Below are 25,920 nucleotides of genomic sequence, written 5' to 3'. Positions count from 1 at the left end.
GATGAGATCAAAAACGTGTCTGAAAGACAGGGAATTAAAAAGCCGAAAGTAATAAACTACTTGCTCCTTAGATTCATTGTTTCAGATCCATAATGAGCTAAAGAAATTGTCTGGTCCACCCTTTCCTTGCCCTGAACAGAAATCTGAGACCTAGAAAGTGACTTATCATTTAGAAGAAGGTCTAAGGTGGTCTGGTCCAGAGCATCCTCGGAATCTCTGAAATCCTTTCAGAGAGTCTACAAATTCATAATTGGTTTTTATTTTTAATGTGATTAATATCTATAACTATAACCTACATAAACAAAAATTCTTTGGACAGATCCTCAATCATTTTTAATAGGATAAAGATATTGAGAACAAAAGTTTGAGGACCACTGGCTAAGGTCTAAGAAGAAGAAGAAAAAGTATCCATGGAGAATAAAACCAAGGAAAGTCCTCTCTAATTTTACTTCATACTAGGTGTGTTCTGCTTGGAAAACACCAGAATCAGAACGCCCCTGAAAAAAGTAAAATTTAGAAGATGGAGGATGCTCATCCTCCACAAAAATGTTCATTGTAGTTACCTTTAAATTTATAAACTCTTTATTAAAATCACTGAAGAGTGCTTTTCAGGAATGCCATCCACTCAAAAAGTAGTGTGTGGCCAAACAGTTACCCCTCAATATAGTGATCATCAGAAGGAAAATGTAGTTTGAACACTGGGCAACACTTATGGCCAATAATCTTATCAACATCTTGCAGAACTCACATCCATGAGACAATCAACTTAGACTTCCAGAAAGCCATAGTTCTTACTCAAGGGGAGTTGTCCTGCTTCAGTAATAAGGTGGGTGGAAGGGGGAAGATTAGGTAACCTGCGGAGCCACCTCAGTCCCTGATGTCCTGACAAATAGCATTAACTGTTTCCCTTACATTCCCAAAACTTTATTTCTCTTATCCCCAATGACATATGGACCTGGAAACAATAGATCCCTTAGTGCTATAGTAAATTGAAGGTACTAGACAATAGATTTGCTGTATACATTTATTGAATCATATATTTTCTACATCAACACAAACATATTTCACAGAAGACTGACCACTAGCAAAATAAAAGGTTGGGTATTTTTTGGTTGGTTTTTTGGGGGGAGAGAGGAGAGTGAGACAAACGTTTCCTGTGAGAATTACTCTAGAATTTTTCTGACTCTGAGAACCTCCTGATTGATTTTGCTCTTTTAAAGTTTCTTTGAAAGAAAAATATAACTTAGCAAAAGCTATTAGCCAAAAGCTACATTTTCCTATGAATTGTTGTTCTAGCTAACATGATTATATTATATTTTGCCAATTTGTCCAAGGTGTAACAATTTCATATAGAATTTGGGTGTCCAGATGTGCCAGGTGATTGTAAAAGCTAGACATCGTGCCTAAGATATATCAATGCAGGGTCTAGAAGAAAAAAAGGCATGCACCCCAAGAAGAAGCCCACATGCAAGCCCTGCTACAGTGGTGGGGGAGAGGGAGCACTGAATAGCTGCAGGCCCCAACGAATGACTCATTTATTTGGGAAAATATTCCTCCGCATACTCCTGCCTATGGAAAAATATTTCTTTTTAATGGAAATCTGAACAAAAAGGAGCACTGCTTGCTTCTTCTCTTAAAGGTAATACTAGCTGTACAGCTACTGGAGACAATTTCTTCATTAAATGAAGTACCCAAGTCTATCCACCTCAAAGATTTATTAATACAAGCATCCACACATTGCAATGTATGGGTCAAACCACAGACAAACAGGGAAAAAGGCTGGGGGAGAGGGGAACCATCTACCAAGACCAGAGAATACAAGACTAATGCTCTCATCATGTTATTTTTGGAATAATGCCAAACAGCGAGTCAGATTCCAGCATAACATGCTTTCAGCATGGAACATCAGCTTTAAAACCTGGGCTTGTACACTTAAGACTAATGTGATTTTGACTTTGTCCCCACTGCTTCCAGAGACCCCAGCTAGAGGACAGAAACTTAGTGACCTTCTGGCAGAAGCCAGTCCAGTTTTAACTGAAATCACCTTGGCAGGAGCTTTGCTCACAGGGTGAATGAAGCAGGGCCAGACCTTGTGTTCTATTCATTCAAGATGAAGGGCTTTATAACTCCAACCTCCCTTTTCAGGGCAGTGTCAAGCTTATTTGGCAAAGAGCCTCTTCCCCAGGACCAGGATTCCCAAGATCCAAACTAAAGGAGAAAGAAGAGAGCCTTAGCATCTTCCTAAGTCAGGCTCAAGTAAGCTACAAGAAAACTATACTACTCAGCATGAGAAAACAGTCCTGAAACTAGGACTCACACCCTATTAAACCTATCTTTTCTTAGTAGAGAAAGATATACTTCAGGAGCTTAATGGTCCTGAGTAAAATGAAATACATCATGATGCCCTCCCATTACCATAGCAGTTCTGGGGTTGGGTCAAGGTCATACTTGGACTCTAAACACAAACGGTTTCCATAGGATCTCAATTGTTTTCCCTGCCAAAGGCTAATGCTTTGTTTGGAATAGCTGAATGTTTGCTTGGACTTTGGTGTGACCACTGAGAATGGGCTTCGGTGCCTGATTTGCAATACCTGAGACCCTTAGTGCTTTTTCTCAGAGTCCAGACAGCAGAGTACCCTCTCTCTTTATTGTCCTCAATGCCAAGCCCGGCATCTGTAAGCAACCTCTCTAAGAAATACAGAATGCTTCAGCTTCTCCTGAAGTCAGGGTTTTTAGCCAAGGAAACCAGAAGCCAAACAGAGTTCCCTAACTGGGAACTTTTCTTGAAAATATCTGTTTATTTTAGAGAAGGGGTTCTCAAAGTGTGGACCCTGAGACTCTTTTAGGGGGTCTGTGAGGTCTAATGATATGAGATATTCATAATAACAAAGGATTTTAATTTTTAATATATTTCTAACTATTACAAAAATGACCCACATAAACAAAAGCTCTTTAGGTGGTCCTCAACCATTTTTAAGAGAGTGATGGAGTTCTGTGATCAAAAAGTTTTAGACCCATTGCTTTAAACCTACCAGATGAGCCAATCATATGGCATAATAACTGTACAAAAAAATTAGATGACTTTAGGTAAATTACTTCAATGCTAAATCTCACTTTCCCCATCTGTAAAATGATGCTGTTTCCCTTTCAGCTCTAAAAGACCTGTTACATGAGCACCTAAATGCTGAACCACCTTTCTGACTGGTGAGTCTCTTTTAGGATTCTTCATCCTCTGTCGGGAGGCCCCCTGCTCCTGGGCCAGCTTTGGAGAGGGAAGGAAGAGCTGCACGAGAAGTGCGTGCTACTAATTTTGCTGAGAAGCAAGGTATGGAAAAGGAAAGCAAAACTACAAAGGAAAGGCTAGGAAAGACAGGCTGAGCCTCCAGCAGCCAGGGTAGATAAACACAGACTACCCCACTGGCTGATCCCCACTATCAATTGGAGGGCACTTTTTCCTTAGCATCTTGCTACTGCCCAGGAATAGCCTCAGTGGTACTCTGAAATTTCTCAAAGGGATGGTGGGATGGCACAGCAGGGAGGAGGGAATAAAGACATGTTCCAACACCCACATGGAACTGAAGCGATTGCTCACCACATCCCCACTTCCCACCCCATCATGGCTAGATCCGGCCATCACTGAGAGCCGGGGCTATCCCCTTCCGTCAAGGTCTTAAAGTCCATGGACAGCGCTTGCTCCTCAGCCCGAGGAGGCCGAACCCAGCCCTCTCTGGTCAGGATGTAGAGCACGACCACAGCAAAGCAGATCAGCAGCAGGCCCAATACGTTAGCCAAGATGCCCTCGGGCTGGAACATACTGTACTTCTTCCTGCAGGGCAGAGAGAGAATGGAGAAGGGATGTCTCACAACACACACGTCCTCAGCCAAGATCAGATCAACACGAGGGGAATATCAAGCCAGCTACCCCAAGGCAGCCATGAAACCCGTGGGCCTGAGCTGCCGCCTGATCCTGCTCTGATGAGAAACTGACTGAGCGAAATCACCTAATGAGACCAAAAGCAAAGGATGCTGCTTCCTGGGGCAGGCAAGGGGTCAGGGGCCCCCCACCAGCAGTCCCAAGTCACTCACGAGAGCCCCAGCAGCAACGCCTCCTTGATGCCCAGCAGGGTCGTGCCCACAGAAAGAACGAAGAGTGTGGCGCCGAAGAAGATGTGCTGTGGGCGATACTGGTTTCGAAGGGAAAACGATGCTCCAGGGAACAGGAAAAAGCTGAAGCCCAAGAGCCACTGGAAGAAATGCAGAGAAGTGTCAGACCCACACAAAATAAGGATTCCCTATGTGCCCGCATGGCCATTTGTGGTGCCCGGTTTGGTGTTTTTTAAGTCACTGCTAAACCCATCTTGAAAGACTGTAGCCAAGCCCAAGTGCTCAAAGTTTGCCTACATCACAGTCCTGCTCCAAGTGCCATACACCAAAGCCTGGGCAGGCCGTGAGCTGGGTGGCTGCCAGAGGGCACCTAAATCTGTCCAATCTCGGGCCAGACCCAGCAGGCCAGCCCAGCCCTTTCTGGGACCTCTGGCTGTGCACCACTAGGGATCCTTGAGACCTGTCAGGCTCCTGCCCTTTGGGCAGCTGCTTGAATCCCTCTAGGGCTCCCTGGGGCAGAGAGGACTCACCTGTGCGAAATAGAGGATAAAGATGAGCAGCCCACACCAACTATGCAGACTATATAAGTCAGCATAGTTCATTTTACTGTGATAATCGAACACAGCCACAAGTCCTGAAAAGAAGTGGAAGGACAAGAGAATACCAGGTTAGGTACTTTTTTTTAGGAGAGTATAGGGGAAAGGGGAAGAAGAAAACACTAGAGACCAAACAGGGCCATTTGGAGCTCTCAGGATTTATTCTCATCCTGCCCTCTCCTCCCAAATGTGTTAACATTTGGAATAAGGAATTATTAATGTGTTAACATAAGTAATAAGTGGTGTCCGTGGAGTACTGGCACTGAGGTAAAAATCTGCTTCCAGAGTGGCCTAATGCAGTTTAGGAAAGTATCCACCACCTCAGATCTAGAAACCAGAGGCAAAAAGAGGGCATGGACAGCCAGTCAACATCTCTCAGAGGGAAAGGAAACATTAAGGAACTTACCAACCAAAGCGATGATAAGGGCAAAGATGTGTAGCAGCCCATGCAGGATCTTTGTGGTTCGCTTGGTCTCATTCCTGAACACCCGATAAACTAGTAGGGCTTGTGAGGGGAGAAAAAAAGGGCAAAAGTATATCTGTAAGTTTCCTGCTGCCTACCTTTCCATCACACACTGGACGTTCTTTCCTCTCTCCTTATCCATCTACCTAATGAAACCTGTGCGGGTCATTCTGCCTAACAATTAAACCCAGAACCTCCCCCAAACAGAAGAAGGGAGTCTGATGGTTTTGAGCACTTATCCATTTCTCCTAGTAAATAGATAAAACCAACAGGTTATAGGGGCAGCTCGGGTGGCAGTGGGTAGAGCACCTGCTCTGAAGTCGGGAGGACCTGAGTTCAAATCTGGCCTCAGATATTTACTAGATGTGTGACCCTGGCCAAGTCACTTATCCCCAATTGCTCTGGCAAAAAAAAAAAAAAAAAACAAAAAAAACAAAAAAAACAAAAAAAAAAACAACCAGGTCATAACCAGATCCAACCCATAAATCATTCAGAAATCTCTTTTGCCTTCAGATATATGCATCTTCCAGCTGTTTATCTCTAACCAAAAAAAAAATTTTTTTTGAAAGGGCTGTTCCCCTTAATATCTACTTACCCTCCACAGACAAATAAAATAACTTTTATTCCCTAAAAATATATATGTGTATGTGTGCATACATATATTGCCTATGTATACACACACATACATATCTAAGTACCTGGTAAAGATAATGGGGAGGGGGCAGTCTAGCAGCAGAAAGGAAGACTTCAGAAGAAAGTGACTGAACTGAGTTTTAAGGGAAACAGGGAATTTCAAGGGGGGGGGGGGGGGGGAAGAGAGAGGGAGGGAGAGAAAGAGAGAAGAGGGGAGGGGCATGTCCAGACTTGGAGCAAGGCCAGTGGAAAGGCACAAAGAGAAGGCCAATTTAACTGAACCATTGTGTGCAGGAGTTGTGACATTAAGTAAGATAGGTAGTTTGGGACCAGGTTGTGAAGGGCTTTAAATGCCAAAGAGAGGAGTTTCTCTTTCATCCAGAGGCTACAGGGAGCTCCTGGGATTTATTGGGTAGAAATGTAATATAATCAAACTCATGTTTTAGGAAATTTACTCTGACAGCTACATGAACAATGGATTGGAGAGGGAAGAAACTCAAGGAAGGGAAATCAATTAGGCCTTTATTGCAATAATCCAAATGAAACTGGGAAGGGACTAAAGTGCAGTCAGAGTAGGCGTGAAGAAAGATGTGGGGAATAGAATTCCTAATGAGAGCAAAGAATAGGTTTTGGAGGGCTGAGGACAAAGAGACAAAGAATGAGGAAAAGTCAGATTTATATAGAGAGATAGTAGTTTTTGACAAAGGAAGTAGAGCACTTATACAAAGAAGAGCATAAGTGTGTTCACCCTTCAGTATGGCTTTGGTGGTCTTGAAGCGGGTTGGGGTCCCTTTAAGAAATTATATTTCCTATTGATCTGTGATTCCTTTCAGATTCCCAGCCCCTCCTGGCTGAGGCATATCCTCCCCAGACAGGTTGTCTTTCCAGGATGCCAGAGCCTTTGAATCATAAATCCTGGTCAAAAAGCATCCCTTTGAATTCCAATAGGAGATCCAGGCTTGTCCCAGCCCCCACTGGTTCTCCTCTGCTTCCATTGTCCCAGCCCTCATACTGACTTGCTTGGGTTGTCCAGCCCCCACTGGTTCTGATTTGCTAGGGCTTCCCAACCCCCACCAAGATATCCAATATAATAAGCGTCTATCAACTAAAGTCTTTGCAGATGGACCTTGGTGGCTCATTCAGCTGCCAGGACTTTCTGTCCACTGAGAACTGTATTCTCAGTGCAAAACTCCTTCTTCCATAGATCTGCCACTATAGAAGTCAGTCTCTGGGTAAAAGAGGGCAAATCAATCAATACTTAAAGAAATAAATTCAGGCTATTTGCTTGAAGGTTAAATACTAAAGGTGAAGCATTAAGTATTTTGGCCACATAATGAGAAAATGGGACTCAGTAGAAAAGACCCTGTAAAAGTTAAAAGAACAGGGGGCAGCAAAGGATGAGATGAATACTGAGCATCATGGAAAGCACAAAGACAAATCTGAGCAGACTCTGTCTTATTTGCTGCTCATCATTTGCCAAAGCCCAGGTTTTTTAAAGATATTCATAATTTACCTCCTCAGTAGTGGACACAATTGGTTCCACTGAATGATTTCCTACAGCATTTGAAGAGGCAGATAGAGCAAATATAATATAATAGGATAAAGGGTTGGAGAGTAGGAGATAATCGAGATAGAGAAGGGAAGTTAGAGGGAAGCTTGAGAGAATACAGGGGATGCAAGCACTGGAGGTTCTGCTAAGAACAAGATTTAGGAGAGAGAAAGCAGAATAACAAGAGTATGATCTAATAAAGGGATTTTCTAGATAACCAAATTATTCCAAGCTACCTGGTCCCTTTAGAATTTAGCTTATTATTAAGACTCTGAAGAATAGTGCCTGTGGCCAGGGACAATTCTGGATTAATTTCCCAGGCCTCAGTAAAGGAAAAGAGCAATTATCAGCTCTCATTTATCAGAGTAAACAAGTGGGAAAGAGAATAAAGGCTGCAGCATTTTATCCCACAGGAAAATAATTCTATTTGTTGGGCCATATTTTAGCTCTAAATGCTACCTTGAGAACCTACTCTATGGGACCAGTTCTTCCAGAAGAATCAATTTCCTTTTCTTTACTCCCAAAGAAGGAGACTTTTGAGGGAAATGGCCTCAATTTACAGCCATCATCCTACAATTCCTTCCTAGCAAACATAACATTACTGCTTATCTATGAAGAAAACTGAGGTTCTCAGTACCTTAGTAATTGTATACCCATCCACATATAGTGTGTACACCTCCTCTTTCCCCCTTTGAACTAAGAGACAAAGCTTCCCCTCCTGATTTTGGTTTCTAATATTCCTAACATCCCAAACATCTGGGCTATCCTACTCTGGGTGACTTGAGTCTGTCTTAAAGACAGTATCACTCTTGAGATAGTGTAGCCAGCCTCCAGAGCCAACCCCTTTGCTGTTCCCCAAACAGAAGGCATTTTCCCAAACAATCCTCAGGTATACCCAGAAACTAGAGGCAGAAAAAGGATGGTTCTCCCCAGATTCAGGTGGCAATGGTGTCTACCCCCACAAAAATCAGTGGATGACCTTGAGCCACCTCCCCCCAGCATTAAGCCAGCCAGAACTCACCATCTCCCTGCAGGAAGACCATGCCTATGACCATGCAGAGTGGATGCACATTGAACTGCAGGGAACTCTCCCAGGCAAGGCCACCGCGGTACAAGCCAAGCCATGCCCCAGTCACAGCCACCACAGTTAGGCCCAGAATCTGGGACAGAGCCACAAAGTAGGGCAGTGCTTTGGGAGTGGACACCAGGCCTCCAGTGGCCTCCATCCTGGACTTTACACTGTAACCAAAAGGAAAAGAACTCAGAAAGGCAGCCCCCAACCTCCAAACAGATCTAGTTCCCCTGCTTCCCATTACCACTTCCTCCCAGTGCCTCAAGGAAAGAGCCACCATCTTGAGAAACCAGGAGTTTCTCAGCTCAAGAGCTGAAAGGAACCATAAAGATCATCTACTCCAATCCCCCTCATCTTACAGGTTGAGGAAACTGAGTTCCAGAGAAGTGACATTATTAGTTCAAGATCATACAGCAAATTATTGGTAGAACAAGATCCAAAACTTTCCACTTCTGTCTGTGAGCCTAGATGAAGGTGACCACCATGAATCCAACAAGAGCTACAAGTATTACTACAAGTATCTCCCAAGAGGCCAGTGTAGCAAAAAGCACAGCATTTGGAGAGTTCAAATCTGAGTTCTGCCATTTGCCAGGGGCAACACACATGACATAAACAAGTGGCACTGTGAGCATCACTTTTCTCAACTGGAAATGGAAATATGGAAATAAAAATAGAAATATTCCTCCTCACAAAGTTGAAGTGAAGGAAGGTACTCTGTAAAACAAAGTAAATGTAAACTGTTGTTATTACTCAGGTACAGATTGGACCAGGTAACTTCTGAGAGTTTCTTCCAAAAATTAAGATATTATGATTTTACAGATCAGGAAACTGAAGTTCAGACTCCAAGATTATTGAGATTGGGTAGTGAGTATCTACTGCAAGACTATGAGAGGAAGTACACAAAGGGAAGTGGATTCAAGCTACAAAAACAAACTTTGCAGTTTTGCCTAGGGTCCTGGCAGAGTTACTAGACCTAACAATACTACTGTAAGCCAATGGTTGAGCTAAATACAGGATGATTTGGGAATGCGGCAAAACTCCAGCTTTCAGCCGGATAGGGGGAGGGGAAGAACAAATTAGGCTGGTATGGGTTTCATATAAGAGAAACTACTTGGAGTTCACTCAGAGCTCAAGGTCACAAGAGAAGAGATGTTAAGTGCTTTTGTCATTGCAGAGTTCTATATAAATATAAGATTGATGCTGTTTCTAGTGGCAGTGTAGAGAGTTGTGGGAATCCCCTTTTGGTAGGAGGCACAGATCCTTAGTGAAAGAATTCACAAACCCGAAATATTAATGGCAAAAAGGGAATTTTATTGGCACTGCAGAAGTCAGCTTTGTTAGGAGACTGACTTCCTCACTAGCAAAGAAATAACAAAAGGTTTTTCCCTGAGAAGAGGGTCTTTTCACAATGGGCAGGAGTCCTGACAGGCAGCTATGGCAAGGAGAGGTTCCTTGACAAGACTTTGGACATTCTGCAAAGAAATGAGTTTAAAAATGCTCTTTAATAGGAAATCTGAGACTCAAGTTCCCAGTTGAAAAGAAAGCCAATGCCCTCAGGCCTAGATACTTATAAATACCAGGCCCATATCTCCCAATTGAAGGAAAATCACTTTGAAAGCTTTAGAGTTTCCTGAATGAGGATGCCACTCCCCAAAAGATCAATGGGAATTGATTTGCCCTTAAATGATACCGCTTATAGCAGTCTGGGAGGATGGGCCTTCTTTGTAGACTCCAGTTTCTTAGATAGAGGCATAATGCTTCATATGGTTAGAGAAACATAACCCCTGATTAGCTTTAAAACTGGTGGGAAGGAAAAGCAAGGAAAGAAGAGGGAAAGGGGTGAAAACTTGTACTCAAGCCTTAAAAAGGTACTTTCCACCTGTCTTCCATTACCAAGCTAACATACTACTATTTTGTCACCAATTGGGAGTCATCATCTCACTATCCAGACACAGAATGACAGGGCGATATCCTTCAAGGGGCTTTTCTTTCATAAATTTGACTTTTTTTCTATATGTTTTGTAACTCACTCATGTGGGTCCTGAATAGGATATCATTATCAAATCTCTCTTTAAATTTTTATCTTTTGCTTATATTCCCTATATCCAATATTATTTTATTGCATTATGTTCTACTGGGGATGTGTTTAATATTTCTGGTTCTTTCATTTATAATTTCTCTATGTTCAAGGACATGATCTGTTTGTAAAAATATTGATGATGCTGATAAATATGTATATTTTTAAATGTTCCCATTCAAAAGGTGCCATTTTGTTTGTTTTATATTTTTCTCCCATTATTTCTTTAACAATGATTTTTATTCCTTTCCTCTTCTAAGTCATTACTCTATTCTGCAATCTGTTTTGCTTACGATATTCTGAAGTTATCTCTCCATTCTATGCCCCTCTCCTATCCCAAGTTCTTTAACTTTACTTTTTTTTCTTTTGCTTTTTATTTTATATTCTTCTTTGAACCCATTCATTTCCCTAACCTGTTAAATATGTGCTTCAAAAATTATCCCTTCCTCTTAACCAACCTCTTGGCTTAAGTAATATTTTTCTGTAGTGCCCTTTCCTAAAAAGCACTCATGTATTTTGTTCTCATCCCTATTCCCTAATCTATTCTTAACTCCCATTTGTGGCACATACTTTTATTTTATCTCTTTAAGAGCAATAAGGTGGCACTTAATAAAGCACCAGTCCTAGTCAGGAAAATCTGAATCCAAATTCAGCCTCACTGTTTTTCTCAGTTTCCTCATCAGTAAAATGAGGATAATTGTATCTACCTTACAGGATTGTTGTGAGGATCATTTGAGACAATTATCTTTAGCACAGTACCAGGCCCACGATAAATGCTAAATAAATGTTAGCTACTGTTACTAATATTATTCCTTAATCAATATCCCTCATAGGCAGAACTTCTTAGATACAAGATTTATTTTCTGTTTATGTTGGCAGCATATCTTCTGCTGTACCTCATGTTTGGAAACATCAATTCATTAAAAAAGTTATGGGAGGAGTTACTCTGCATCCTAAATTAAGTCTTACTGAAGGGGAAGGAGAACTGTTCCCTTTAAAATTATCACTCTAAGATTGTGTCTCCTTTAATCAGGATTTCCCAGGCTCCAAGGAGTCCAGACCTTTCAGGATAAGAGAATCAACTCCCACAGAAATTCTAAATTCTCATTCAATTGAGGAATCCTGATCTGATCTGTCCCAGCCCCCCACCTGCTCTGATCTGCTGAGGTTATCCCAGCCCCCATTAAAGATACCCAATATAACAGGTTCCTTACAACTAAGGTCTTGGCAGATGGACTTAGATAGCTCACTCAGCTGACAGGACCATTCTACTCACTGAGAAAGCATTCTCAAATGGACAAAAATCCATTTCCCACTAGAAACTGATTTCTATCCAACAAAAAACTTTCATTTTGCAACTAATAATTCAGGAACGAGTGAATTATTCTCTAAACTTCTGGCCGATTTAAAGGGGATTCTTAACAACACTCTTATTGCCACTTTGACCACCAGGAATTGAGACCTCAAACCTCATCATTATCTTTACCATGATCACTAATCACTTCTAAGGTCAGACTTTCCTATGTCCCATTCTACATTTCTCCTCCTTCCTCACTGAAGGAAGACTGGTTGGCCCCACTTATTCATAACATCTTTCTCCTGAATTAAGAAGGCCTTTCTCTAGTTACTTGTAAAAATGTGTTTGGTATTGATTCTGAAGTTTAATCAATATGCTCTGGAGCATTTCTCTGACAGTGATCTGGAGTCATCCAACAGAATTCTGTTGTATATATTCAAAAATTCTTATTTTATTTCATATAGAATTATATTAAGTTTACTTTTTGCATATTCTTATAAGACACTTGTTACCTTTACAATTTCTTTATAATTTCTGTAAATTTGTTTTTAAACTGAGTCACTCTGGATCCCATAATATTCATGTGTTTTTTAACGGTTAACAATACCTTTTGTCAAACTTTTCTTTTAATATTGTATTTCTGAGGTCTAAGGCTATTATAAATTTATAAATCTAATCCTATTATTCAGTCAGAGCTTATACCATTTCTCTTTTATGTTCTAAATTCTTGTCTTTATTTCTAATTAGAGAGCTCTGATTTCTAACCAATTGCCTTCCCAATAGCTTGTTTTAAGTTTTATTTATTTTTAAAGTTTATTTTATTTTAAGTTATTTTTTAAAAGTTTATTTTATTTTAAGTTTAAGTACCTACAATGTACCAGATACTGTGCTAAGTGCTATGGATATAAAAAAGGCCAAAATAGTCTTTGCCACTAAGGAGCTTACTATCTAAGGAGGAGAGGACAAACAAGCCTATACAAAGAAAGCTATATACAGAATAAATAGGAAATAATTAACAGAGTGAAGACACCAAAATTAAGGAAAGCTTCCAGTAAAGTATGAGATTTTAGTTAGGACTTAAAAGGAAGCTAAGAAAATCAGTAGTACCAGGCATAGAGAATAACCAGAATTTCTGGAGCACACTGTGTGTGGAATAGTCAGGAGGTCAGTGTCACTGGATTAGAATATATGATAAGGTATAAAAAGACTAGATATGTAGGAGGGGGCTAGGTTATAAAGGGCTCTGAATACCACAGCATTTTGTATTTGGAGACTACTGGATAGGGAGGTGACATGATCAAACCTGTGTTTTATGAAAATCACTTTAATATCTGACTAGAGAATGGATTGGAGTGGGGAGAGATTTGAGGCAGGGGGATTCCCCCAGAAAACTACGCAGTAATCTAGGTGTTAGATGATGAAGGCCTGCGCCAGAATATGGTAGTGTGAAAGGAGGTGAACATATTTTAAAAATATTAAAAGGTGAAATTGACAGGCTTTGCCAACAGATTGGATATGGGAGCTGAGAAACAGTGAGAAATCCAGGATGACTATGTTGCAAACCAGGGAATTAGAAGGGTGGTGTTGTCTTCTTAAGTAATAGAGACATTTGTGTGTATGTATGTGTGTTTGGGGTGGGGGGAGTAGAGTTTATTGGGGAAAGATGAGTTCCATTTTGGAAATATTGAGTCTAAGACTCTACTGAATATGCAGTTCAATATGTTGTAAAAGTAGTTGGATATGTGAGACTGGAGATTGGCAGATAGTCTGGGACAGGACAGGTAGATTTGAGAAATAGCAACATAGATAAGGTAATTAAACTCGGGAACTGATGAGATCACTAAGTAAAAAAGAAAAGAAAGTGGCACAAGACAAAAACTCTGAGGGATACCTATAGTTAGAGGGAATGTTCTGGAAGTAGATTCAGTAAAAGTAACAGAGGAGGACTGGTTAAAGAGATAAACCAAGAACCAGGAGGAGAAAGTGGTAAACTAAAAACCTAGAAAGAAGAGAGTAGTGATCAGCAGTGTCAAAGGCTACAGAGGTCAAAGAGAAAGAAGATAAAGAAAAGACCACTGGGTAACTACATATAACTGAACTACAATGACAGTCATTGACTACTAAAAGTATTATCATCTATGCTATGGCCCTGATATTCCTGGCACTGCTCCTATTCATCACTACAGCAAAATATTAGGAAATTTGTGGTGAACTCTAAAGACTTAACTCTCTGGACTGAAGGTGTCAAACCATGTCCATATCAGGCTAAGAACTTGCCTGATTGATTTCCAGGCAGAAATTAGGTTTAGACTGATATCTCACACCATACACACCAAAATAAGGTCCACATGAATTCATGACTTAAAATATAAAAGATTACTCCAACAACAAATTAGAGAAGGAAGGAAATACCTTTCATACAATGAAAAGGTAAAGAGTTAAGGATCAAATATGGAGTAGGAGAATCATAAGATAAGTAAATAATGTGTATTACATAAAATTTTAAAACTTTTGTACAAAAAAATGAAATTAAGATTAGAAACATGTGAAGAATAAAAATCTTTGCAGAAAGTTTTTTTTTTATAAAAGTTTCACATCCAAGATATATAAAGAACAAATTAGGCCAACAGCCATTCTCCCAATAGATAAATGATCAAATTTGAATTATCAACAGTTATGATAAAAAAAAATGCTCCAAATCACTAAGTAGAAAAATGCAATTAAGACTTCACCTCATACTGAACAGATCAACAAAGATGCCCCAAACCAGAAAATTACAATTGTTGGAAGGGCCATGATAAAGGCACACTTATGTACCAGTGGAGCTCAGAAGTAGTTTAGCCATTCTGGAATATAATGTGAAACTATGCACCAAATAGTACTAAACTAAGCAGACCCTTTGGCTGGATGGTACTATCCTATCCGATCCGATCCGATCCTAGCCTAGCCTAGCCTACCCTAGCCTATACAAAGATGAAAGAAAGGATCTATATGTTCAAAAATAGCCATAATGGCACTTTTGTTACAGCAAAGAACTCAAAACTATGGAGGTGTCCATTAACTGTCAGTGGCCAAACAAACTATAATATATGAATAGAATGGAATGCTATTGTATCATAAGAAATGACAAAAGGAACAGTTTCAAAATGAACTGTTGTACAATGAAATAATCAAGACCAGAAGAACAATTTATACAACAATATAATACAACTTTGAAAGAATTTGAGAACACTGCATTAATTCAATGACAATTCATGATTCCAAAAGAACAAAGACAAAACAAGCCACTTACCTCCTGACAGAACTCTGATCAACTCAAGCTGCAAAATGAGACAAATTCTAGATAAAGCTAATGTGGAAATCTGTTTTGCTTTGTATTTGTTACAATTATTTTGTCTATTTTTTTCCCCAATTCAGGGTGAATAGGAGAATGAGAGCTAGTACCAAGGTGATAAAAAAAAAAACTTTTAGAAGAAAATAAAAGTCACTGGATCACTTTTTAAATGCACAGAACAGTCTAGAAGGAGACATATAGAACTCTTTTGAAAGTTGCATGATGAATTGATTATATTTTAAAAGAAAAGCAAACTAGACAGATATCTGCAGTTTCAGGTACAATCCTCTCTTTTTCTATTCTACTATATATGGAAATGCTCGTTTTATTTTGTTCTAAGCTTAGAATTTAACATGAATTTTATTTTTTTTTAATTTAATAGCCTTTTATTTACAGGTATATGTATGGGTAACTTTACAGCATTAACAATTGCCAAACCTCTTGTTCCAATTTTTTACCTCTTACTCCCCACCCCCTCCCCCAGATGGCAGGATGACCGGTAGATATTTAACATGAATTTTAAAAAAACAAGAAGCTATTACACCTCTTATTGCCTTTTTTCTTTTTTTATCTGTACTAAACTCTTCTTCCAGTGCTTCTTACACCAGTCTTACCTCATCTTTAATATCAAGGTTATCCAGTGACAGCCTTAATGTCACTGGATATTAAAATGATGTAGTCTCCTGGAAAATCTTTGGGACCTTGTCACCAAGAAAATCTAATATGGTAGCAGTGACATTTACTATTAATCTCATCAGATATCTTGACAGCAGGCCCTGATGTACACCTGGAAATTCACAAAAAATGTGACCCAAGATTTTTTGTCTTAACACTGAGTTTTGAGACTTGACCAGCCTCATTTGCAGGCCTTCCTTCTAACTGCTCTTTGACTTCTTACCACATCTATTTTCAATATCCAAAATTCTCCAATAATACTGGCATGTTTGAATATTTCCTTATTAACTACTAACATATTAGTTAATAATCTATGTCTCCTTATTCATTACTAAATGATATCTCTATCATAATCAAATTTGCTCTGAGTCTCCACCCCAATTTATTTGTATTTTTAAGTCTATTAAAATAAAAGTATTCAAATAAAGGTAAGTTTATTATGACAACTAATAAATTTATTATTACTTCTTAAATTGGTAAAATCTCTTACATAGTTGTGCATATTTTTATATATCAAAAGTTCTAATCTTCTAGGATTAAATAAATATTAATGTTTTTGACCGTACGTTTACTGACAAAGACATAAGTAAATATTTAGTATTTTAGCTGTGAGAACAATCATTTATTGATCTCTAACCATAAGTGTAACTACAGATGACCTCTCTTTATTTTTGAAAACAGTTTTAACATTCAGTTCAATCAAGATGCCAAGCAAAGCAAATTCTTTTCATGAATTCTCTTCATATTCTTCACAAGATGATTTCCATCAGGAAAGAAAGCTCCTCCATCTCTTTTCTCTGTCATCTATAAGTTACTCTCAAGCCATAATTCTTAACTATCTTTCCCTAGATTCATTGCATATAAAATATCTAGGTTTCTTCATAAAATAAGTTAACTAGACTCTCCAAGAAAAGTTTTTCTTCATCTTTTTTTTCCCTCTTCTCCAGTTTTACTTAAGCTACCTCTGTTAACTCTTTGTTTTCAATTTCTCAAAAACTGCCAGCCCCATGTGGCAAAACTTAAATAGTCCATTTGACTTTTAAAGCTACAGTAACATTAACTAAAAATAATCTGTAGAAGAGGCTTTTGAAATAGATGTCATATTTAAAAGGCAAGGAAAACATGTTCAATATCCGATTAGTCCAGGGACCTAAAACTTGAAGTATTTACCCAATTTCCAGTCACCATTAAGGCATTAACAACCCAGCACTTGGAGCGTCTCAGACTTGATGGACTTCTCCCCTGCCATGCAACTCAACAATCCCTTCTAATTAGGTATGCTCCCATGGGGAGCTAAACCAACTCTACATGCTTACTAAGGAACATTTTCTATTGAGCAAACTTTTTTTTATTATTGTAACTTTTTATTGACAGAACATATGCATGGGTAATTTTTTACAACATTATTCCTTGTACACACTTCTGTTCCGATTTTTCCCTTCCCTCTCTCCCCCCCCCCCCCCCCGATGGTAGGCAGTCTTATACATGTTAAATATGTTATAGTATAGGCTAGATACAATATACAGTTCTCTTGTTGCACAAGAAGAATTGGATTCAGACGGTAAAAATAACCTGGAAGAAAAACAAAAATGCAAACAGTTCACACTTATTTCCCAGTGTTCCTTCTCTGGGTGTAGCTGATTCTGTTCATCATTGATCAATTGGAACTGAATTAGATCTTCTCTTTGTCGAAGATATCCACTTCCATCAGAATACATCCTCATACAGTAATGTTGTTGAAGTGTATAATGATCTCCTGGTTCTGCTCATTTCACTTAGCATCAGTTCATGTAAGTCTCTCCAAGCGTCTCTGTATTCATCTGCTGGTCATTTCTTACAGAACAATAATATTCCATAACATTCATATACCACAATTTATTCAGCCATTCTCCAATTGATGGGCATCCATTCATTTTCCAGTTTCTAGCCACTACAAAAAGGGCTGCCACAAATATTTTGTCACATACTTTCCCTTTCCCTTCTTTAGTATCTCTTTGGGATATAAGCCCAGTAGTAACACCGCTGGATCAAAGGGTCTGCACAGTTTGATAACTTCTGGGACATAATTCCAGATTGTTGAGCAAACTTTTTTGTTAAACTTTGCATGCTCTGTGATTGTCTCATTTTGTGGTAATCTGGAACCTGAACCACAAGACAAGCCTGAGTTGGGCCTGATCCCAAACAAATGGCCTATGTACTGAGTGGAAGCAATTGGAAGAGATGAGAGGGCCTCATGAATTTTTACAAAAAAGCTGACCTCTCCATCTAGAAATCTTTTGTTCAATTGTTTTAGTTGTGTCCCATTCTTCATGACCCCATTTCAGGGCAAAGATACTGCAGTGATTTGTTATTTCCTTCTCCAACTCATTTTACAGATGAGGAAACTGAGGCAAACAGGAGTAGAAGCTTGCCCAGGGTCACATAGCTAAGAAGTGTCTGAGGCCAGATTTTAACTCAAGGCCCAGCACTATATTCATTATACCACTTAATTGCATATATATATATGTGTGTGTGTATATATGTATACATACACAAACACACACACACACACACACACACACACACACAAACACACACACATCTTACCTTCTAAAATTTCATGACAATCTTTCATTTTCTGCCCTGTCCTACACTTTATTTTTTCCTAATTTTAGACAGTAGAATCTAGACCAGAATATGATCATTTCTAAAAAAAAAAAGAAAAGAAAAGAAAAGAAAAAGAAAACCAAAAGGAAATCTATATTATCTTTGTTCTTCTCTGGAAAAGGAATGGCTCAAATGATAAAGAGTATGTCTCAGAATAACTCTTTTGGAGGTTTTTTTTTTTTTTTTTTCATGCTAAACAGCTTAGTCAAGCACAACTTTATTCTTTGGAGCCAATACACAAAAAAGATAGAAGAATAAAAATCAAAATGGAATTTTTTTAATCCAGATGAATCAATTAATAACTTTCAAATCTGTCCCTTAAAATTAATATTCTTAGAATTCCAGAGATAACCTAATACCTCATATATAATATAACCTGTTATGGGCCAGAATTCTGTAACTTGAAACAAGGATTCTTACAAGGTGTTAAGTCAGTGGAATTGATAAATACAATGGTTATCTAGTTTAGTATGGTGATTACTAGTTCTCTAAATTCAGCATGATTGATTTACTCTTACAACAAATAATGGTTTCCTAGTGATATAATGTTTGATTTATACTCAGTGTAGAGCATATAAGGTAGGAGCCTCAGCCAGATTCAGAGAGAGATAGAGAAGACAGTGGAAAGAGGTGGGAGCTCAAGCTCTTGGAGCCAAGGAGAGAAAGATTTGTTTCCATCTTCATCAGTCTTTTGGTGGCTGGCCTGGCCTCCTGCATTTTCTCCACTGAAGGCCGCGAGAAAGCTAGCTGAGCATCAGTCGAAAGACACAATAAAGATTTTTGGACCTTAATACCTGGCTATTCTTGTGGTGATCACTCTGTTGAAAGGAAGGCTGTTCCAAGACCTCCAGAAAACCACCAAGAACATTACAACAACCTATTTGCACCCAATGATAGTAATGATGAAAGATTTGTTCTAAAAATATGGAATTCAGTCTCAAGTAGTTCAAGCTTTATTAGAATAATCTGAATCATCACTGTAACTGGATCTCATTGAATATTAAGAGACCTCAGAGGCTATCTAGTCTAAATTCCCCATGTAAAAACAGATGACAAACTGAAGCCCAGAAAGGGAAACCAAGAGTCAGGGTTTTCATCTAAGCCCCTGACCAGTGCCTTCACACTTCTTCCAGTGGCTCAAAACCTCTCCAAGCCTCAGTATCTTTATCACTAAAATTGGCATTATGCTTTTAGAACCTTCTTAACAGGGTGAAGGGTAGGATGATATGCTCAAATTTATAGACTGCATTATTTTATATTTTCATTTTTTCAGCATCTACCATGTGCCTTGTACAGATTAGGCATGCTATAAATGTCTTCAAACATTTTTTTGAAAACTGAATCATCTAATCCAGTCTTATAGATTCTTCTCAAGCTTTATCTACTGCCTATCCCAACTCCTTGCCACCTTTCTGCTATGTTCATCCCTTCTTTACTCTTTAATCTGGGAGGCAGTTTAATGGCTGCTATCAATAAGCTTTCCCAGAAGACAGAAAAAATTATGGACAAAGCAGAGAAGCTAAAAAAAAGTTATAGAGCAGCACACGTTCAAATTAAAAATTGAATTCAACAAAATTTTGCCAGTCCTTACTAACAGGTTAGCTAGAATTGATGTGGCCCTCAGCAAGACAGCAAACTAGGCTTAGGTCTAACAGGAAACAGCTATGATACATGACATGTGACGTCAAAACACTGAGTTTCTACTTCTGGCTGCTTGCTATATAATCTCTGAAATTCAGATTCTTCATCCACAAAACAGGGATACCTCAAAAGGAGTGTGTGAAGAAAAGGCTATACAAATGTGAATGGTGATGATAATGAAGAGATTCAAGATATTATTTCAGTGTTGAAAACTCCCACTGTGAAAACCATCTCCACTAATCAAAGAAAATCAGCAATTCATCTATTATTTGTTCTTAAATGTCTGGCATTTGAGAATACTTCCCCTCTGAGATAATTTTCCATTTCCAATGTATATATCTTGTGTCTCTCTCCTTAAAATGAGAGCACCAAGGGCAGGGACCATGCTTCATTTCTTTGTATCCCCACAACTTAGCACAGTGCCTAGAAGATTGTAACATGATAAATGCTTGTTGACAAATAGCTAATATAATAATTTAATATTTTCAAAATACTTTGAATATATTAAATCACTTGATATGCACTATTATTATTATTGGCATTTTACATGAGAGTAGAATGTGGCTTTAGGAAATTAAGTGACTTATCCATGGTCACAAAGCTTATGTGTCAGAGGCAGACATTTAACTCAGGTCTTCCTGATTCCAAGGTTAAGCCTCTTAGACACCATAGTCAGATCTTCTATAAACAAACATTTAAGCACCTACTATGTGCCATGCTAAACACTGGGGGGAGAGGGGAAGAAGAGGAGAGGAGAGAGGCAAAAAACATTCCCTGATCTCAAGAAGAGAAAGAAACAACAAAGGAGGCCAACAAGGTTCCTTTTTGCTTCCAAAAGGAGATACAAACTCCTCTATTTGTTTTTAAAAGTCTTTTACAATCTAGCTCCATTTGTCTTTCAAGGCTTACAACACATTTCTCTCCTTCACATATTTTATATTCCTATCAATTAGTTTTCCTGCTATTCTTTTACACCATACACCATACTTTTGTACAGGTTGTCCCATACCCCTGGAACACACTCTTCTTCCTCATCCCACTCAGTCTCCCATGATGGCAAAGAAGACATATTTTTGGTCTTAAGAAATAAAAAGACCTAAATTTAAATCCTACACTCAGTTGTATGTGAAGAGTAAATTACTTAATCTCTTTCAGCCTCAATATCATCTGTAAAATGAGAATAATAATAATATCCCTACTTTCCAAGGTTGTTTCAAGGTTCTTATGATATAACATAAAAAGTACTAAAATTGCTATGTATCAGTTTCCTTTAGAGTTAGATTCAAGTGCCCTCTCCCACAAGAAGCCGATCCTGTTCACTCCAGAAATTATATTGTATAAATTTTGTATCTAATTTTCTATGTACATTTTGGTTCCTACCTTCCCCCAATTTTTCCTCCCATCTTATGCTTATTAGCACTCTCCTAGCACATAATAAGTACACATATCATCATTGCTACATTTATATATTGCTTTAAAATCTGCAAAGTGCTTTATAATTATCATCTTGTTTGAGCTTCACAACAATTCTAGAAAGTAGGTGCTATTATTATCCCCATTCACAGATGAGGAAACTGAGGCAAAGAATGTTGTCCAGAATCACAAAACTAGTATGTCTGAAGCCAGATGTAAACTGAACTGAATCAGGATTATAATGTAAAGGGCTTTGTAAACCATAAAGAGATACAAAAATGTGAGCTATTATTTACTATAAGCAACCGTTAACATATTAAAAGCTACAAAAACCCTTCAGGTTAGAAAATGCTGTTGCTTTCAATGATCATTCTATTAGTGCCTCTAAAAAGATCAATATAAATTTAATAATTCCTTCTACATCAAATCAAATAAAGAATGTTTAATGGCTTCCACTAAAGGTGATCTCACTTGAAGGCAAATATAAAGTAGGACAATTTTATTTTGTAAAGTTCAAAATCGAACCTTAAGATGAAGGTTTCACTTGTACTATCCTTTCAGCAAACTCCTGTAGTGCATTAAAATGACTGCAAGCAAAAATCTGACCCACATAAGGCCTTTCAGGAATATCTATTTTCCATAGTAGTAATAATAACAATAATGCTTATATTTGCTGAGCATAAAACCATAAAAGATTGATCTTCAAATCAGGCCAGTTCTATTGGGGCATAATTTCTTAACCTTAAGTACAGGGGTTGTTGTTGTTGTTTTTTTTTTTTTTTGCAATATTTTGATAACTTTATTTCAATATAAATGGTTTTCTTGGTAATCCTAAATACTTATGTATATATTTAAAAACATTATTCTGAGGAAGGATCACTAGGCTTCCCTAGACTGCTCAAGGAATCTAGGACACAAAAAAAAAAAGTGAAACGCCATCCCATCTTAGGCTACTAAGTTTCAGTTCCCTCTCTGGATAATGGACAAAGCATCATTTTCTACTACCTTCTGGGCTAGGGTAAGCCATGATTGTGGCCCCAGCATCTAGGAGCCCCAACTCATATAGTTCCACATGCAGCTAGATGACTCAGTGGTTAAAATGCCTAACCTGGAGTTAGGAAGACCAGAGTTCAAATTCCACCTCAAACAATGACTAGGTCTGTAACTCTGAGCAAGTAATTTACCTACTCTGTCTTAGGTAAGATTCAAGCCTTCTGGTAACTGTAAAATGGACTGGTGGTTTAAAAAAAATAGCACCTATCTTGGAGAGTTGTTGTGAGGATCAAATGAGATAACATTGTAAAGTATTTTGCGAAACTTAAAGTGTTATGTGAAACCCAACTATTGGTGGTATTATGTAGGAATAGGGCAGAAATATCCCAGGCCCAAGAAAGTAACTTTTCCCTACACCTCCCTGCCCATTAAGTTTTCATATCCACTAAAGAGAGATGTAGAAGTTAACTGACATATTGAGTCTGACCACATTCACTTGTAGGTCACCTGAACTCTCAGGGTAGCAGAGAGAGAAAGAAGTTTTCAGGAGCCGAAACTCTGTGTTAGAAAGAGAAAAGGAAGCTAAAAAAAAAACAGCTTTTCAGCATCTTTCACAGTTCACTTTCCTACCAGTCATGAACTTTGCCTGAAACACCAGCATGATGCTGGGGAAGATGTACAAACAGTTCTGGCAGCTTCAAGTCATATCACGTCACGTCAATCTCACCAGGCCCTGACCAGACTCCATCTAATACAATTGAGCAGGAACAGTGGTCACCCCAAGGGCTGGAAAATAATTTAAAAACAACCTCCCTCTATTTTCAACCCTATTGTGCTTGATTAAAAGGCAACCAAACTTAATCATATTTTTTGAGTTGAGACAAAGCATATGTTATACCAGCAGGCAGCAGGTGGAGGGAAATTGAGGGCAGGGATGTTAGTAGCCAGGCTTGGTGAAAAAGCCCTGAGGGATGTATTCTTCCCTCTGCAGAAGTCTCTCCACATTAATGGCAGGGATTAAATTGAATTGCAACAGATATGACAGAGATACAATCAGCTTTTCTGAAAAAGAGCAAGCCTAATGCAGTAGAATGGACACTAAATTCTGAGTCAGGAAAAATTAGGACTGATACTTAGTGGCTGAATTGATTTAGAAAATTCAATGACAACCTCAGTTTCCTTATCTGTAAAACAGAAACCTGTAAAGTAGGATAACACCTGCACTATGTGACTCAGAGAGATATGAGAAAATGCTTAATATATATTATAAAATGTGATGTAATTATGTCACATAGATAATATATAAATAATAATGGTGAGTATTTTCTTTGGGAGATAGGGAGCTCCTAGGAAATGTTACCTGAAAATCACAGATAAAGGTCCCCAAGACTGCTATGGAAAAGATGGGAAAGTAGAGGATTTGGCTTTCAGACACTGAGGTACTAAGAAGGAACTTTTTTTCCTAAATGCTTAAGACATTGAAAATGAAAATATTGACTCAAACCAATACAATATAAATTCTCTTGGGTCAGATTTTGCTTGTCTTTGTATCATAAGCACTTAACATGAAGCATTTAAGAGATGTCTGAACCGAACCCGGCAGCAGAGTTAACATACGTAAGTCTGCCCATCCCCCTCCTTTCCAGGTACAACTTCACAACTTTCATCTGGGACACCCACTGAGAAAACTCCAAAACGTAAAATGTAAATGAAACCCTGAGACTTGAAATCTAGAGAAACTGCATTACAAGCTTCATGGCCCACCTAGTGCCAGCACTTATTCTAATTGAAGGGTCTGAAGAAACCTCAGAAGCCAGTGAACCCAACTCTCTCGAGTTGAAGAGGAGGGTTAAAAGATTTGGTCAAAATTACACTTACCAGAAGGCACGAATCAAATCTAAGTCCTCAGACCTAGAGTACTTAATGTTCTACTCTACCTCTGCCTCTTACTGTGACCATGAGCAAGTGATTTCACTTCTCTGAGCCTCAGTTTCTCCATCTAGAAAAATGAAGATAATATATGAACACTTAGCTCTTGATTTTATTGGGAGGAGAAAAGAAGTCGGGCACTATAGCTGGCCCCTAGACCCGAAATTCTCTTCCTCCTCAATTAACATCTCTGGTTTCCTCCAAGTCCCAGCTCAAATCCCACCTGCTACAGGAAGCCTTTCAACTCTCCTTACTGCTCGTGCTTTCTTTGCTAATGATTATCTCCAATTTATCCAATATACAGTCTGTACGTAAGTGTCTGCGTGTTGCCTCCTCCATCAGCTCCTGGAGAGGGAGGAAGTCATTTTTATCTTTGCATGCCCAGCACTCAGCACTGTGCCTGACACATAGTAAGTTTCTAATTCATGCACACTGACTGTCCGACCCCATAAATATCAGCTATTTTTTATCAGAGAATTCGATTTCTGCCACCTGTTGGTTTTCAGAACTTCCCAAGTGCGGAGGGTTCTTTTGGGAACATCTCTGGGAATCACGTTCCTGCAGAAGGAGTATGGCCGAAAATATGAAGGCAGCCCCACCTCCAACAGCAGGTATGTTTTTCTTAAGGCTTCAAGCCCCGGTGATGAGGAAAGGAAAGCATTTGATTCAAGAAGAAACTCGCAGCCCAGGACCGCGCGGTTGGCTCTAGGCAGCGTGGGAAGACACTCACCCCCCGGGACCCCAGGAACGTATTCACTTTAGGCGGCCGAGTCCGTGTCAGCCCCGGCCCAGCTCCGGAGCGGGAGGAGCGCGCCGCCACGTCAGGGCCGCTCCCCTCTACCCACCGCCGCCGCTGCCGACTACCTGGGCACTGCCCGCTTCCCTCTGTCCCTGCCCCGGGCTCGCACCACCTACCTGAGCCCGAGCAGTCTCGGTGGCGGAGGGTGGGAAGTGTACGCTGAATCCGGACGAACACTGGGCCAGCAGCGCCCGTGGGACACCTGGAGGGACACCAGCTGGGCACGAGGCCGCCGCCCCTCAAGTTTCGCCGCCTCGCTGCCTAGTCAGCGTTAAAGCTGCTCTGCCGGCTGCGCGAGCCGCCCAGCCGCTTATGTGAGTGCGCGCGCGCCGCCCGGTGCCTTAGCGTTGTCCTGGCAACGGGATCCCGAACTGCGCTGCTTGGGCAAGGTGGCCGGGCAGAGCCCGGGAGAGGCCGGAAGGGAAAGTGGCAGGAGGGCGGAGTTCTTCTTCCCCTTCTCACACCGCCCACTCCTCTCTCTCGCTTTCCCCTTGGGCCATTTCGGAACAGGAGACCAGGACCCCGATCATCCATCTCCTGGGTCCCGAGAACCCTTGTCTTTATTATTGTTGTTATTATTGTAAACGTCATTATGTATTTTAAAGTATTAAATAAAATATGTAAATAATAATAATAAATAATATATTAGCAATATTAGCGCTATATTCTCCACAACTCTGCGATGTAAAATTCCATTTT

At 39.4% G+C, this 25,920-nt stretch overlaps 1 protein-coding gene across 1 annotated transcript; it reads right to left on the bottom strand.

Moving 5' to 3' along the window:
• Positions 1 to 836: 836 nt before the first annotated feature.
• Positions 837 to 25,624, bottom strand: LOC100932278 (cytochrome b561). Its single transcript, XM_003768485.3, has 6 exons — positions 25,338 to 25,624; positions 8,367 to 8,584; positions 5,107 to 5,205; positions 4,635 to 4,738; positions 4,087 to 4,244; positions 837 to 3,826 (listed from the first exon to the last, which is right to left on the bottom strand). Exons 2-6 carry the CDS (start codon positions 8,569 to 8,571, stop codon positions 3,634 to 3,636), a joined length of 759 nt encoding a protein of 252 aa, XP_003768533.1. The 5' UTR covers positions 8,572 to 8,584; positions 25,338 to 25,624; the 3' UTR covers positions 837 to 3,633.
• Between the last annotated feature and the right edge of the window lie 296 nt (positions 25,625 to 25,920).

The sequence above is a fragment of the Sarcophilus harrisii genome, chromosome 4 (assembly GCF_902635505.1).
Source record: "Sarcophilus harrisii chromosome 4, mSarHar1.11, whole genome shotgun sequence".
NCBI classification, from domain to species: domain Eukaryota; kingdom Metazoa; phylum Chordata; class Mammalia; order Dasyuromorphia; family Dasyuridae; genus Sarcophilus; species Sarcophilus harrisii.
Note: the sequence above shows the minus strand (reverse complement) of the source record. Positions and strands in the feature narration are given on the sequence as shown.

What these genes read in the sequence shown, in the direction of transcription:
- LOC100932278 (XM_003768485.3), bottom strand. Translation starts at nt 8,571, where the DNA reads ATGGAGGCCACTGGAGGCCTGGTGTCCACTCCCAAAGCACTGCCCTAC. An exon ending in CCTTATCATCGCTTTGGTTG is followed by an intron (nt 4,739 to 5,106) that starts GTAAGTTCCTTA and finishes ACTTCTTTTCAG; the next exon opens with GACTTGTGGCTGTGTTCGAT. An exon ending in TTATCCTCTATTTCGCACAG is followed by an intron (nt 4,245 to 4,634) that starts GTGAGTCCTCTC and finishes CATTTCTTCCAG; the next exon opens with TGGCTCTTGGGCTTCAGCTT.